At 39.2% G+C, this 12,241-nt stretch overlaps 1 protein-coding gene across 7 annotated transcripts in view; it reads left to right on the top strand.

The window, feature by feature from the left end:
• Positions 1–12,241, top strand: part of als2b (alsin Rho guanine nucleotide exchange factor ALS2 b) — a 113,112-nt gene that overhangs the window by 92,657 nt on the left and 8,214 nt on the right. For all 7 annotated transcript variants that reach the window (XM_078403513.1, XM_078403514.1, XM_078403511.1 and 4 more), the window contains 5 exons: positions 98–255; positions 498–596; positions 1,326–1,505; positions 4,035–4,080; positions 6,269–6,330. In XM_078403513.1, the coding sequence (XP_078259639.1) occupies positions 98–255; positions 498–596; positions 1,326–1,505; positions 4,035–4,080; positions 6,269–6,330 (545 nt within the window). The remainder of the gene's footprint in view (positions 1–97; positions 256–497; positions 597–1,325; positions 1,506–4,034; positions 4,081–6,268; positions 6,331–12,241) is intronic.

Raw genomic sequence — 12,241 nt, forward strand, 5'->3', positions numbered from 1 at the left:
CCTTTGTGCCTATGACAGCTCTTGCCTCTTATTCAGACATTTAATTTCAGTTATTCAAAAAGAACATGAGATTGACCCACGTTCCTGATTTGCACAGGCATGTGACACTCCTCTGCATCCACTGGGGAATCTCGTGGAGACACTGGTGGCGGTGTATAGAATGACCTATGTGGGAGTCGGTGCTAACCGCCGGTTACTTCATCAAGCAGTCAACGAAATCAAATCTTACCTAATCCGCATCTTTCAGCTGGTCAGGTAAGGACAATTCTTTTCAATTACGATATGGTCTGCGATTGATTCAACTGCTCAGAAAATACAAAATTGTGTAAAGCAAGAGTTCTGTCCAAAATGTCATCTGTACATTTCCCTCCACAGATGCTGCCAGGCCCGCTAAGTTCCTCCAGCAGTTAGTCTTTTGCTCAAGGTTCCAGCATCTCCTGTCTCTTATATCTCTTTTGTGTAATGCATAATTGATTTGTGGTTCTGCTTTCTTTTAGATTTCTCTTTCCACATCTTCCAGATGGGGGCAGCCTGATCCCGGTAAAGGATAATAAGAAAGAGCTTGGCATCGAGGAAGGGGACTCCACTGGTAATGGGTAAGTACTCATTTTGCATTTGACTGGTTATTGCTAGACTACATTGTTTTCCTACCTTTTTTTGACCGATTGGGACTATCTAAGGAGCCAGAAGAAGTTGGTGAAGATGATTATAGCAGTGAAAGAGCATGGATTGAGATACTGGTGATGTTTCAATGATGAGCCGAGCTCGTCTTTGGAGTTAATCAAGAGTTGTCAAGTTCTGTGAAAATCTCACACTAAAAATCTGCAGCATGTACAATGGGAATAAAAGCCCCATTCTGAATAAATGTGCCTCTTTTTGTCTTTTCAGCATTGCACAATTGTGCATTTGAGGTTCAAACCTGCCCTTCCACCCCTCCCTTTTCATCCCGGGGAGCCTGTTGGTTTCTTTCCAGTACAACCTCAGAAGAAGATCAAGCTTACCCACACCATGTCCCTCTCTTTCTTCGCCCCTCCCCCCCCCCCCCCCCCCCCATTCCCTTCTGCCCGCCCATTACTAGCCATAAAGGGAAGGTGAAGCCTGTGAAATATTCTCAACCCACCTTTCAGGATAATCGGAGTGATTTGCAGAATCGATGGATGTAGATTGTATTGTTCATCCTTCTGTATTCCAATTCGCAAATTTCTTATTGTTTTCCCAGATGTACCTTGCATGAAGGATTCAGGAGTGGTTGTGGGATGTTAGTAAACATGGTGGGCTTATCCTGTCTAATGCATTCTGTCAGTTAACTCTTTTCATCCTTACAGGAGCCAAATGATCACATGCTGCAGTCTGCTCCTTCCGGTTCTCTTACCGCGGCTCTACCCTCCACTCTTCACACTCTATGCTCTGGACAACGAGCAGGAAGAAGACATTTACTGGGAGTGTGTGCTTCGACTCAACAAACAAACGGACCTGGCACTACTGGGCTTCCTTGGAGTGCAGCAGTGAGTGTTAACACAAGGGAACTCTGCATCAATTTTTTTTAAACTGCAGTCTTTGAGAATGGTGCACTTGTATTAGGAATGTGTAGTTGGTGAAGTCAAAGAGCAGTAAAAAAATGTTGCCATTGGAAGAGCATCAAGTATTTTACTGCACATTCCTCACCATTCTTACTTTGTACATCAGTTTCCAAAGCAGCACTGTCGGTGTTCAACAAATTCTTTTTTGGTGCATGGCCTGATACAAAAACACCTCGTGCTGCTATTTTGAGGGAATCAAGTTTGAGGGAATCACTGATCCTAAAAAAGCAGTGAAATCTCAAATGGGGAAAAAAAGCCCATAGCACTAAAAAAGATAAACATCTGAAATTTAAAATGGAAAATAAAGACATCAGTGGTAAGGTAGGTATTATAGGCAGCTGGCCTTGAACTGTTAAGCTCCCATGTTTTTGCACTGGGCATTTAAATGCTACATTATCGTGAGAATTTCATTCAGCATTTTCCGGTCCCATCCCCAGGGAAATGTAATAATGAAACTGGGCATCTTCTATTTTAAAAAAAGTCTGGCATCTCGCATTACAAAAATAAGAAATCTATGTCATCCAACATTTGTTGTGACTTGCGGGTTTAATAGTGGGGCGTTTTAACTTTCCAAATAATGCCTGGGATTGCCATAGTGCAAAGGGTTTGGATGGGGTGGATTTTGTTAAATATGTTCAGAAAAAAAATCTCAATCAACATGTTGATTGCCCAACAGGAGAAGGGGCAATATTTGACCTTCTCTTGAGAAATAAGTCATGACATGTGACTAAAGTGTTGGTGGAATCAAGGAGGCAAAAAGAGGACATGGGATAGCTTTGACAGATAAAGTAGAGTCCAAAGAGATTCTATAAGTATATTAAGGACAAAAGAGTAAAGAGAAAGAATAAAGCCCTTTAAAAATCAACAGAGAATTTTGTATCATCTGGCTGAGATATTTGTTTAATCAATAACCACTGTGAGGTGCTGGAAGACTAGAGGGTGGCTACTGTTGTGCCTCCTTTTAAGAAAAGCTACAAGGAAAACATGGGAACTACGGATTGGTGTACTTAGTGGTGGGTAAGTTATTGTAGATGCAGGATCTATATGCATTTAGAAAGGTTTGGACTGATTAGAGATAGTTGGCTTGGTTTTGTGTGTGGGATATCATGTTTCAACAATTTGATTGTGTTTTATTTTTGGAAGACGTGACCGAGAAGATTGAGAGCGGTGTGGTAGAAGTTGTCAATCTGGATTTTAGCAAGGCCTTTGACAAGGTTGTACACGGAATGCTGGTATGGAAGGTTAAATCGCATGGGCTAGCCAATTGGATACAAAATTTACAAAATCAAAAAGATAAGAGGGTGATGGTAGAAGGTTGCTTTATAGAAGGGACGTGTAACAAGTGATGAACCACTGGAATGGGTGCCGAGTCCATTGTTTATTTATATCAACAATTTGGGTGTGAATATACGAAGGAATTGCATTTTGGTGTGACAAATTAGAGCAGGAGGGAACGGTGGGGTTTGGAGATATAAGACAATAACTGCAGATGCTGATACAAATCAAGGTATTTATTCACAAAATGCTGGAGTAACTCAGCAGGTCAGGCAGCATCTCAGGAGAGAAGGAATGGGTGACGTTTTGGGTCGAGACCCTTCTTCAGACTGATGTCAGGGGGGATTGGACACATTAGAGGCAGGAAACATGTTCCCAATGTTGGGGGAGTCCAGAACAAGGGGCCACAGTTTAAGAATAAGGGGTAGGCCATTTAGAACGGAGATGAGGAAGAACTTTTTCAGTCAGAGTGGTGAAGGTGTGGAATTCTCTGCCTCAGAAGGCAGTGGAGGCCAGTTCGTTGGATGCTTTCAAGAGAGAGCTGGATAGAGCTCTTAAGGATAGCGGAGTGAGGAGGTATGGGGAGAAGGCAGGAACGGGGTACTGATTGAGAGTGATCAGCCATGATCGCATTGAATGGCGGTGCTGGCTCGAAGGGCTGAATGGCCTACTCCTGCACCTATTGTCTATTGTCTATTGGGACAAAGGAAGGATATAGGTCACCCATTCCTTCTCTCCTGAGATGCTGCCTGACCTGCTGAGTTACTCCAGCATTTTGTGAATAAATACCTGGGGATTGGAGAGGTCGGCAACCTGAAGGCCGGAAGCAGGTCATTCCATTCGCATACAGTTTATATTTTTATATTTGTTTTATTTAAGTTTCTGGCACTCCTTGGTGCTTTAGTGACACGTGAGGGGGGTGTCACTAATGGGCCAGGGGTGTATGTCGTTTCATTATCACGTATCCTCTGTTGGTAAAAAAAAACGGATAATCCAGAAAGTCTCTGGAACCGAGGGTGCCAGATTATCGGTGTTTAACCTGTACTTGACTGCTGAGTATGCTGACCATTTCTCTTTTTAATACCTGATTGTGCTCATGTAATTAAATGCATATTGATCTTTATTTATGATCTTTGCCACATTTAATTGGCACTGACTGGTCTTCTGACTTGTTTTCAGGAAGTTCTGGCCCATTACAGTCTCTGTGCTGGGAGAGAAAATAGAGGTATGAATGTTTTCTGTTATTCCTTCATCCTTATACTTTCATTTTCTTGCTCCCACTGTTTATCCTTCTCCCTTTCCACACACCACTCACTGCGTTTGCCCATCTTCCTCTTCCAAAAATCAATAATTCTGAGGGAGAGTTCATGGAGCCTGTGCAAGTGAGCATTCTTTATGTAGAAGTGTGCGAGTGGTAAGCTATACTACTACAAATGTCTTAACTTGCATTCCTCGTCTCTTATACTAGGATTCTGATGTTGAGTGCAGTGCTTGGACATAGATGAAGCTAAGATATTATTGATCGGTTTGGCTCTATAGTCACTCATTGTCACCCTGTATACACATAGTACTGTACTGAAATGTTGTGACACGGAATGACACTATTATACATTCACTTTCTTTAGAAAAATAGAGGCTTTGTCTTTATTGTTATCTTCAGATTTTCAACCTAAAGTCCCAGCTGAAAATGTTGAGTGTGATTGGATCCCTTTCTAATCCCTTTGTTCTTTTGACTGCCATCCCGGCACCATGTTATTAAATTAGATTTTTCCACTGGAAATTGTAATTACAATTTCACTGTACCACAGGTAGCATTTTCTATGCCTGATATTTGATCAAAACTGAATGGGGAGAAAAAGATAAGCATGTGCTAGGAATAATATGTAGTTTTGATTATTAGATCTGGACTTTCACACATCGATCAGAGAAAGACAATGATTGATTTCATGTTAACATGGGATTTTAGTGCAAGGTTTGTCATAAATGGTTGCACACCAGATTTGGTCACAGTGCAGTTGTGCAAATGGCACATTGTTTATCGCCTCAGCATCTGAAAAAAATCCCAAAGGCTACGCATGCCCTCTCTGTTGAACTGGAATTGTTGCATCTTCATCACCTATGTATGATTTCCAACTAAAAATATTGCTTGGGATAAAAGAAGCTAGACACAAAATGCTGGAGTAATTCAGCGGGGTCAGGCAGCATCTCTGGAGAGAAGGAATGGGCGACGTTTCGGGTCGAGACCTTTCTAAAGAACTGATGTCAGGGGCGGGTGTGGGACAAAGATAGGATGTAGTCGGAGACAGGAAGACTAGTGGGAGAACTGGGAAGGGGGAGGGAATAGAGAAGGAAAGCAGGGACTATCTGAAGTTAGAGAAGTCAATGTTCATACCGCTGGGGTGTAAACTACCCAAGCAAAATATGAGGTACTGTTCCTCCAATTTGCGCTGGGCCTCACTCTGACAATGGGGTGGTTTGGGTGGGATGGGACGAGTGGACCAGGGAGTTACGGAGGGAACGGTCTCTGCGGAAAGCAGAAAGACGTGGAGATAGGAAGATGTAGCCAGTAGTGGGATCCCGTTGGAGGTGGTGAAAATGTTGGAGGATGATATGTTGTATGCAACAGTTAATGAGGCGGAAGGTGAGGACAAGGGGGACTGTTCCTGTTATGAAATGGGGAAGGGGGAGTAAGAGCGGTGCTGCGGGATATTGAGGAGATCCTAGTGAGAGCCTTATCTATAATGGAAGAGGGGAACCCCGTTTCCTAAAGAATGCGGATATCTCTGATGCCCTTGTATGGAACACCTCATCCTGGGCACAGATGCGGTGTTGACGGAGGAATTGGGAGTAGGGGATAGAGTCTTTACAGGAAACAGGGTGGGAAGAAGTGTAGTCAAGATAGCAATGGGAGTCAGTAGGTTTGTTGTAGATGTCGGTCAATAGTCTGTCTCCTGTGATGGAGATGGTGAGATCCAGAAACGGTAGGGAGATGTCGGAGATGGTCCACGTAAATTTGAAAGCAGGATGGAAATTAATGGTGAAGTTCAAGTCAGTGAGTTCTACATGGGTATAGGAGGAAGCACCAATGCAGTCATCAATGTAGCAGAGGTAGAGTTCGGGGATAGGGCCAGTGTACGCCTGGAACAGGGATTGTTCGACGTACCCTACAAAGAGGCAGGCATAGCTAGGCCCCATGCGAGTGCCCATAGCTATGCCTTGGATTTGGAGGAAGTGGGAGGAGTCGAAGGAGAAGTTGTTGAGGGTAAGGACCAGCTCGACCTGGCGGAGGAGAGAATTGGTAAATGGAAATTGGCTGGTTCTACGGTCGAGGAAGAAATGGAGGGCTTTAAGAAGCTGTCATCTGTACAAATTGCAGTTTCTCACCTTCTCTATTGTGTGACTCATTCTTGCAGATACAATCCACCACAAAGGAGGTTTGTTTCGCTTCCGCTGTTGAAAGTTTACAGCAGATCAGGTAAAGCGACCACCATTCTGGTATTCGTTTTGTGGTAGTAGGAAATATGGGGTTTTTTCAACATGACATTTAAAAAAATGTTTTTTATGAAATATTTTATGGACTTGGTATCATTGACAAGGACAGCATTTATTACCCATCCTTAATTCCCCTTTAATCAAGTGGCTTGCTGCACCATTCAAAGCCAACCATGTTGGTAGGATCTGGAGTCGTATAATAAGCCAAACCAGGTAAGGTTAGATATCTCTCCCTGAAGGGTATTATGGACCAAACTGATTTTGTAACAATTGGTCGGCATTTGGTACTGAATGGTTTCTTTGAAATTCTAGACCATTAACTGCATCTAATTTCCACAACTGCCATGCTGTGATATGAATTTTGGTTTGTTAGTTCAGGATCCTGACTAATTAAACTGTTACATCACAACTATAACTCATGAGAAAGTTTAAAAGTAATTTACTCTGATTCTTAGTATCTGTCTCTCACAACATTTATCTCATTGGAGCAGATTGATACCAGGGGACAGTTTGGAAACCTTTTTGCGTAGGAAGGAACTGCAGATGCTGGTTTAAAATGATTTGGATGAGAACATACAGGGCAAGATTAGCAAGTTTGCTGATGATACAAAAGTTAGTGGTTTTGCAGATAGTGAGGATGGTTGTGAAAGATTGCAGCAGGATCAGGATCAATTGGCCAGGTGGGCGGAGGAATGGTTGATGGAATTTAATACAGAAAAGTGTGAGGTGTTGCATTTTGGGACGTCGAACAAGGGCAGGACCTACACAGTACATGGTAGGCCTCTGGGTAGTGTTGTTGAGCAAAGGGATCTAGGAGTGCATGGTTCCTTGAAGGTCGAGTCGCAGGTCATGTTGCAGTTGTATAAGATGTTGGTGAGACTGCATTTAGAATATTGTTATATTAGTGGGAGAACTATACTCCACAAAACTGATATTGGTGAATGTCTACGCACCAAATTTTGATAATCCGTTTAAAAAATTTTTTTTAATTAAATACCATTCCAGAATTTGGACAATATAACTTGATAATTGGAGGAGATTTAAATTGTACATTAGATCCTTACTTGGATAGATCGTCAACTCAAAGGAAAACAAAATCCAAGTCGTGTGAATTATTAAACTTTTATATAAATAGTGCAAATATAAAAGATGTTTGGAGAATTGAAAACCCCTCAGGCCGAGAGTATTCATTTTATTCACCAGTGCATAAAACTTATTCAAGAATTGACTCTTTCTTGGTGGACTCCAAACTTATTCCTTATACGTACAATTCAAAATATCATAATATTATTATATCCGATCATGCGCCTTTAACATTTAGGGTAAAACTCCAAGGAGTAACGGGGAAACAGACCAATTGGAGATTTAATCCTCAAATTTTAAATGAAACAGCATGTTATGACTATCTTAAATTGCAAATTGAAACCTTTTTTTACGCAAATGACCTTCCTGAAACACCTGCGTCCCTGCTTTGGGAAACATTTAAAGCGTTTGTGAGAGGATGTATTATTGCCTTTCAAGCGTCTCAAAACAAGAAGAAGCGGGTTGTACAAATTGAGCTAGAAAGACAGATAAAACAGTTAGACATAACAAATGCGATCGCTCCCTCTATTGAAATACATAATAAAATCGCTGCTCTCAAATATAGGTTAAATTATATACTCTCAGCTCACATTTTAAGGCTTTTTCAATATACTAAACAAATACATTTTGAATTTGGAGATAAACCACAGAAATTGTTAGCACGTCAACTCCGTAAATTAGAAGATGAATCTACAATTCATAAAATTAGATCAGATAACGGAGATTTGCTTAAGCTACCCAAGGACATTAATCAGAGATTTTTGAAATTTTATCAGACATTATATTCATCAAAAATAACAGATAGCTCTGCGCAGATGCAAAACCTTTTGCAGGAATGTAACCTCCCTGGTTTGAATGAGAGTGACAGAAATTTATTGGGCGCAGAAATAACTATGAAAGACGTTGAAGAGACCATTAAATCCATGAAAAATGGGAAGACCCCTGGCCCTGACGGCTTAAACAATGAATTTTATAAAAAATTTAGTGATTTGTTCTCTTCACGTTTGCAAACTGTATATAGTTACGCCTTTAAACAACAGAGATTACCACAAACTCTGACTGAATCAACAATAATACTTATTCCTAAAAAAGATAAGGATTCTGAAGACCCTGGTTCGTACAGAGCGATAGCTCTTTTAAATACTGATCAGAAGATATTAGCGAAAATCTTAGCTCATAGATTAAGTTTAGTTATAAATAAATTGATACACCCCGGCCAATCAGGCTTTATATCTAAACGATATTCATTTTTCAATTTGAGACGCTTGTTCAATATAATATATTCAAATAGAATATTAAACGAAGATTTAGCAATCATTTCGCTAGATGCTGAAAAAGCATTTGATCAAGTAGAATGGCCCTATCTTTTCTCAGTGATGGAAAAATTTCAATTAGGTGAAAATTTTTGTTCATGGGTGAAACTTTTATATACATCCCCAACAGCCAGAATATTAACTAATCAAATGCTGTCATCCAAATTTCATTTATTTAGGGGTTGTAGACAAGGATGCCCACTATCTCCGCTTCTATTTGCCCTCGTTATAGAACCACTTGCTGAAAGTATTAGATCAAATCCAGACATTCACGGTTATAACACTAAACATACAACCAATAAAATTTCTTTATACGCAGATGATGTATTAATATACATTGCAAATCCTGAAATTAGCATTCCGAATTTATTAAATCTCATAATTCAATTGGTTCATTTTCAGGTTATAGAATTAACTGGTACAAAAGTGAAATTATGCCAATAATGGAACAAAATCCGGCCATACTTCAACAATTTCCTTTTAAAATTGCCTATGAAAAGTTTAAATATCTTGGAATTTACGTGACTAGGAAATACACTTCTTTATTTAAATTAAATTTTCCTCCTTTACTTACTAAATTACACAGAAATATCCAATTTTGGAAAACACTCCCTATATCATTAGTTGGTCGTAGTAATGCTATAAAGATGATCTTTCTTCCACAGCTACTATACTTATTTCAAGCAATTCCGATCCATCTTCCAAAAAAGTTTTTTTTTTTAAATCGATTCAATTATTACTAATTTTATTTGGGACTACAAGACTCATAGAATAAATAAAAGACACCTATGTAAGTCTAAAACTAATGGAGGAATTGCCTTACCTAACTTCTTATTTTATTATTGGGCGGTTAATATTAAAAATATAACCTTCTGGTTGGATGACACTGATCAACAACCGGATTGGTTAAAGATGGAGAAAGAGGATTGTTTACCATTTGACATTGGTGCGATCCTCTTAGCTCCAATAAATTTAAATAAAAAAACATATGGAGGTAATCCGATTATACATAGTGTTATCCATACCTGGAAACAATTAAAACTTACTTTAAAACTGAGTAAATTATCCTCTTTCCTCCCTATTGCGAATAACCCTTCTTTTAAACCGTCTGTCTTAGATAGAGGATTTGCTCAATGGAAAAGTTATGGAATTAAAATGGTGGGAGATCTTTATCATAAGGGAACTTTTCTTTCTTTTCAGGATTTACAACAGAAGTACGGATTACATGTTAATAATTATTTTAGATATTTACAACTTAGAGATTATGTAAAATTACACATGCAAGAATATAAATTTACAGGTCCAGAAACTCTTGATGAATGCCTGAAACGACATTATAATTCAAATAAATTAATATCCTTTATTTATAATACTCTCCTAGATACTGATATTCCGTCATCAGAATCATATAGACGAGCCTGGGAGGACGAATTGAACCAACTCATAATGCAAGATATATGGGATGAAAGTTTACAACATATACACCAATGTTCATTAAATACTAGACATTCCTTACTACAATTTAAAATAATACATAAACTACATTATTCGAAGACGAAATTAAATAGGATTTTTCCTAGTATCTCTCCTATTTGTGATAAATGTCAATTTCAAGAAGCTAATTTAACTCATATTTTCGTAACTTGCATAAAAATGCAAAATTTCTGGTTGGATATTTTTTAAATAGTTTCTAAAGTTATCGACAAGCAATTAGATATGGATCCAAAATTAATAATATTAGGAGTATCAGAACATATTACAAACTTTACAACAAGTCAGGTACATTTTCTTGATTACAGTTTAATAACTGCGAAAAAATTAATACTTAAATTTTGGAAAAAACCAATAACCCCCACAATTAAAATGTGGATTACGGAAATGACAGAGACCTTGCATTTGGAAAAAATAAGATTTGCCTTAATTGACAAACCTGATTTATTTTTTAAAATATGGTCTCCATTTATTGAATTTTTAGAAAAGTAAATGGGTTTGACACAGGACTAAAATAAAAATTTTAAATTAAAAGTTGAAACTTGAGTTTAGGGTTGGATGTGCAACTGTGGTTATTGTCTCCCGGATCTACCCCCTTTAGTTTTTATAGTTATAACTCTTTGCGCAGGCAAATGGGACTAGTGTAGTTGGGACATTGTTGGGGGTGTGGGCGAGTTGGGCCGAAGGCCCTGTTTCCACACTGTATCACTCCATGACTCTATAGACACAAAGCTGGAGTAACTCAGCAGGACAGGCATCATCTCTGGAGAGAAGGAATGGATGATGTTTCGGGTCGAGACCCTTCTTCAGACCGAAATGTCACCCATTCCTATCCAGAGATGCTGCCTGTCCCGCTGAGTTTCTCCAGTTTTTTGTGTCTATCTTTGGAAACCTTTTTCCTTGATCCTAGCAGCTGTTTTTAACTGATACCAGGCTCTCTTGGATAGATGAAAGGATCGACTTGTCTTTAAATACAGTCCCTGAAATCAGAGGGCTTCAGCATGTTTTCATCTCTGGACAATTTTTTCCTTATCCTTATATATTTACAGTTTGTTGTTAATGAAGCCCTTTCTGCTTTTCAATTCTCTTAAGTTAACTTGGGTACAGGAAAGTTTGTGAGCTACAGACTACTGAAGACTGAGACACCTTGTTCTTTCCAGAGAGGAGTAGCAAACGGTGAAGTTTCACAAGTGCTTTAATTTCCTCTGCATCAAACTTTTCCTGAGTGCCATCTCTTCTCCCTCTTTTGCTTCCGTGAATGTCCACCTACAAAGTTGAGAGAATACACACTCCAGGCGCAGTACCTGTGATTTAAATATTTTGTTTCTCGTGTTTTCAGTCCACAGAAAGGCCATCGTTTTGTTCAGAAAAGATGTAGAAGTTTAATATGTATGATGAGATTTAGAAAGTTTTTATGACATGATAGAAAAGCAGAAAAATGAATTGCGGACAGGAAATTAGAAATAAAAATGAAAATGCTACAACCACTCAGCACAACGCAGCATACTATACAAGACTTGCAATAAACAGGATGGTAGTAATATTCAGGAGGAAGGTCAAAAATAATTGCAGTGCTGGAAGCCTAAAAACAAAAACAGAAAATCGTGGAAATACTCAGCTGGTCAGGCTGCATCTGTGGGAATTAATTAATGTGAAGTAATGCAGTCTGGAAAGAAAAATAGAATAGTGATTTTTGGAGAATGTTGCAACTTTCAAGAAGATGCAGGAGCAGAGATTTGTGGATTTGAGTACACAAATCTTTGGCAGGGGCACATTGAGAGGTTTGTGTCAAATAATAGAGGCATGGGTCTAATAATCAAGGCAGACAGTACAAAATGTGTAAATTCTGCTAAACCTTTTAAAGACTGAATAGACTTTCTGTTCAAATCTAGACATTGCGTTAGGGAGGACATTAAAGAGTAAAAAGAATTGTACAAGGAATGGGTAGCACAGTGGCACAGCTAGTGGAGCTGCTGTCTCACAGTGCCAGAGGCTGGGTTTGATCCT

Source organism: Rhinoraja longicauda, chromosome 8 (assembly GCF_053455715.1).
Source record: "Rhinoraja longicauda isolate Sanriku21f chromosome 8, sRhiLon1.1, whole genome shotgun sequence".
NCBI lineage: Eukaryota > Metazoa > Chordata > Chondrichthyes > Rajiformes > Arhynchobatidae > Rhinoraja > Rhinoraja longicauda.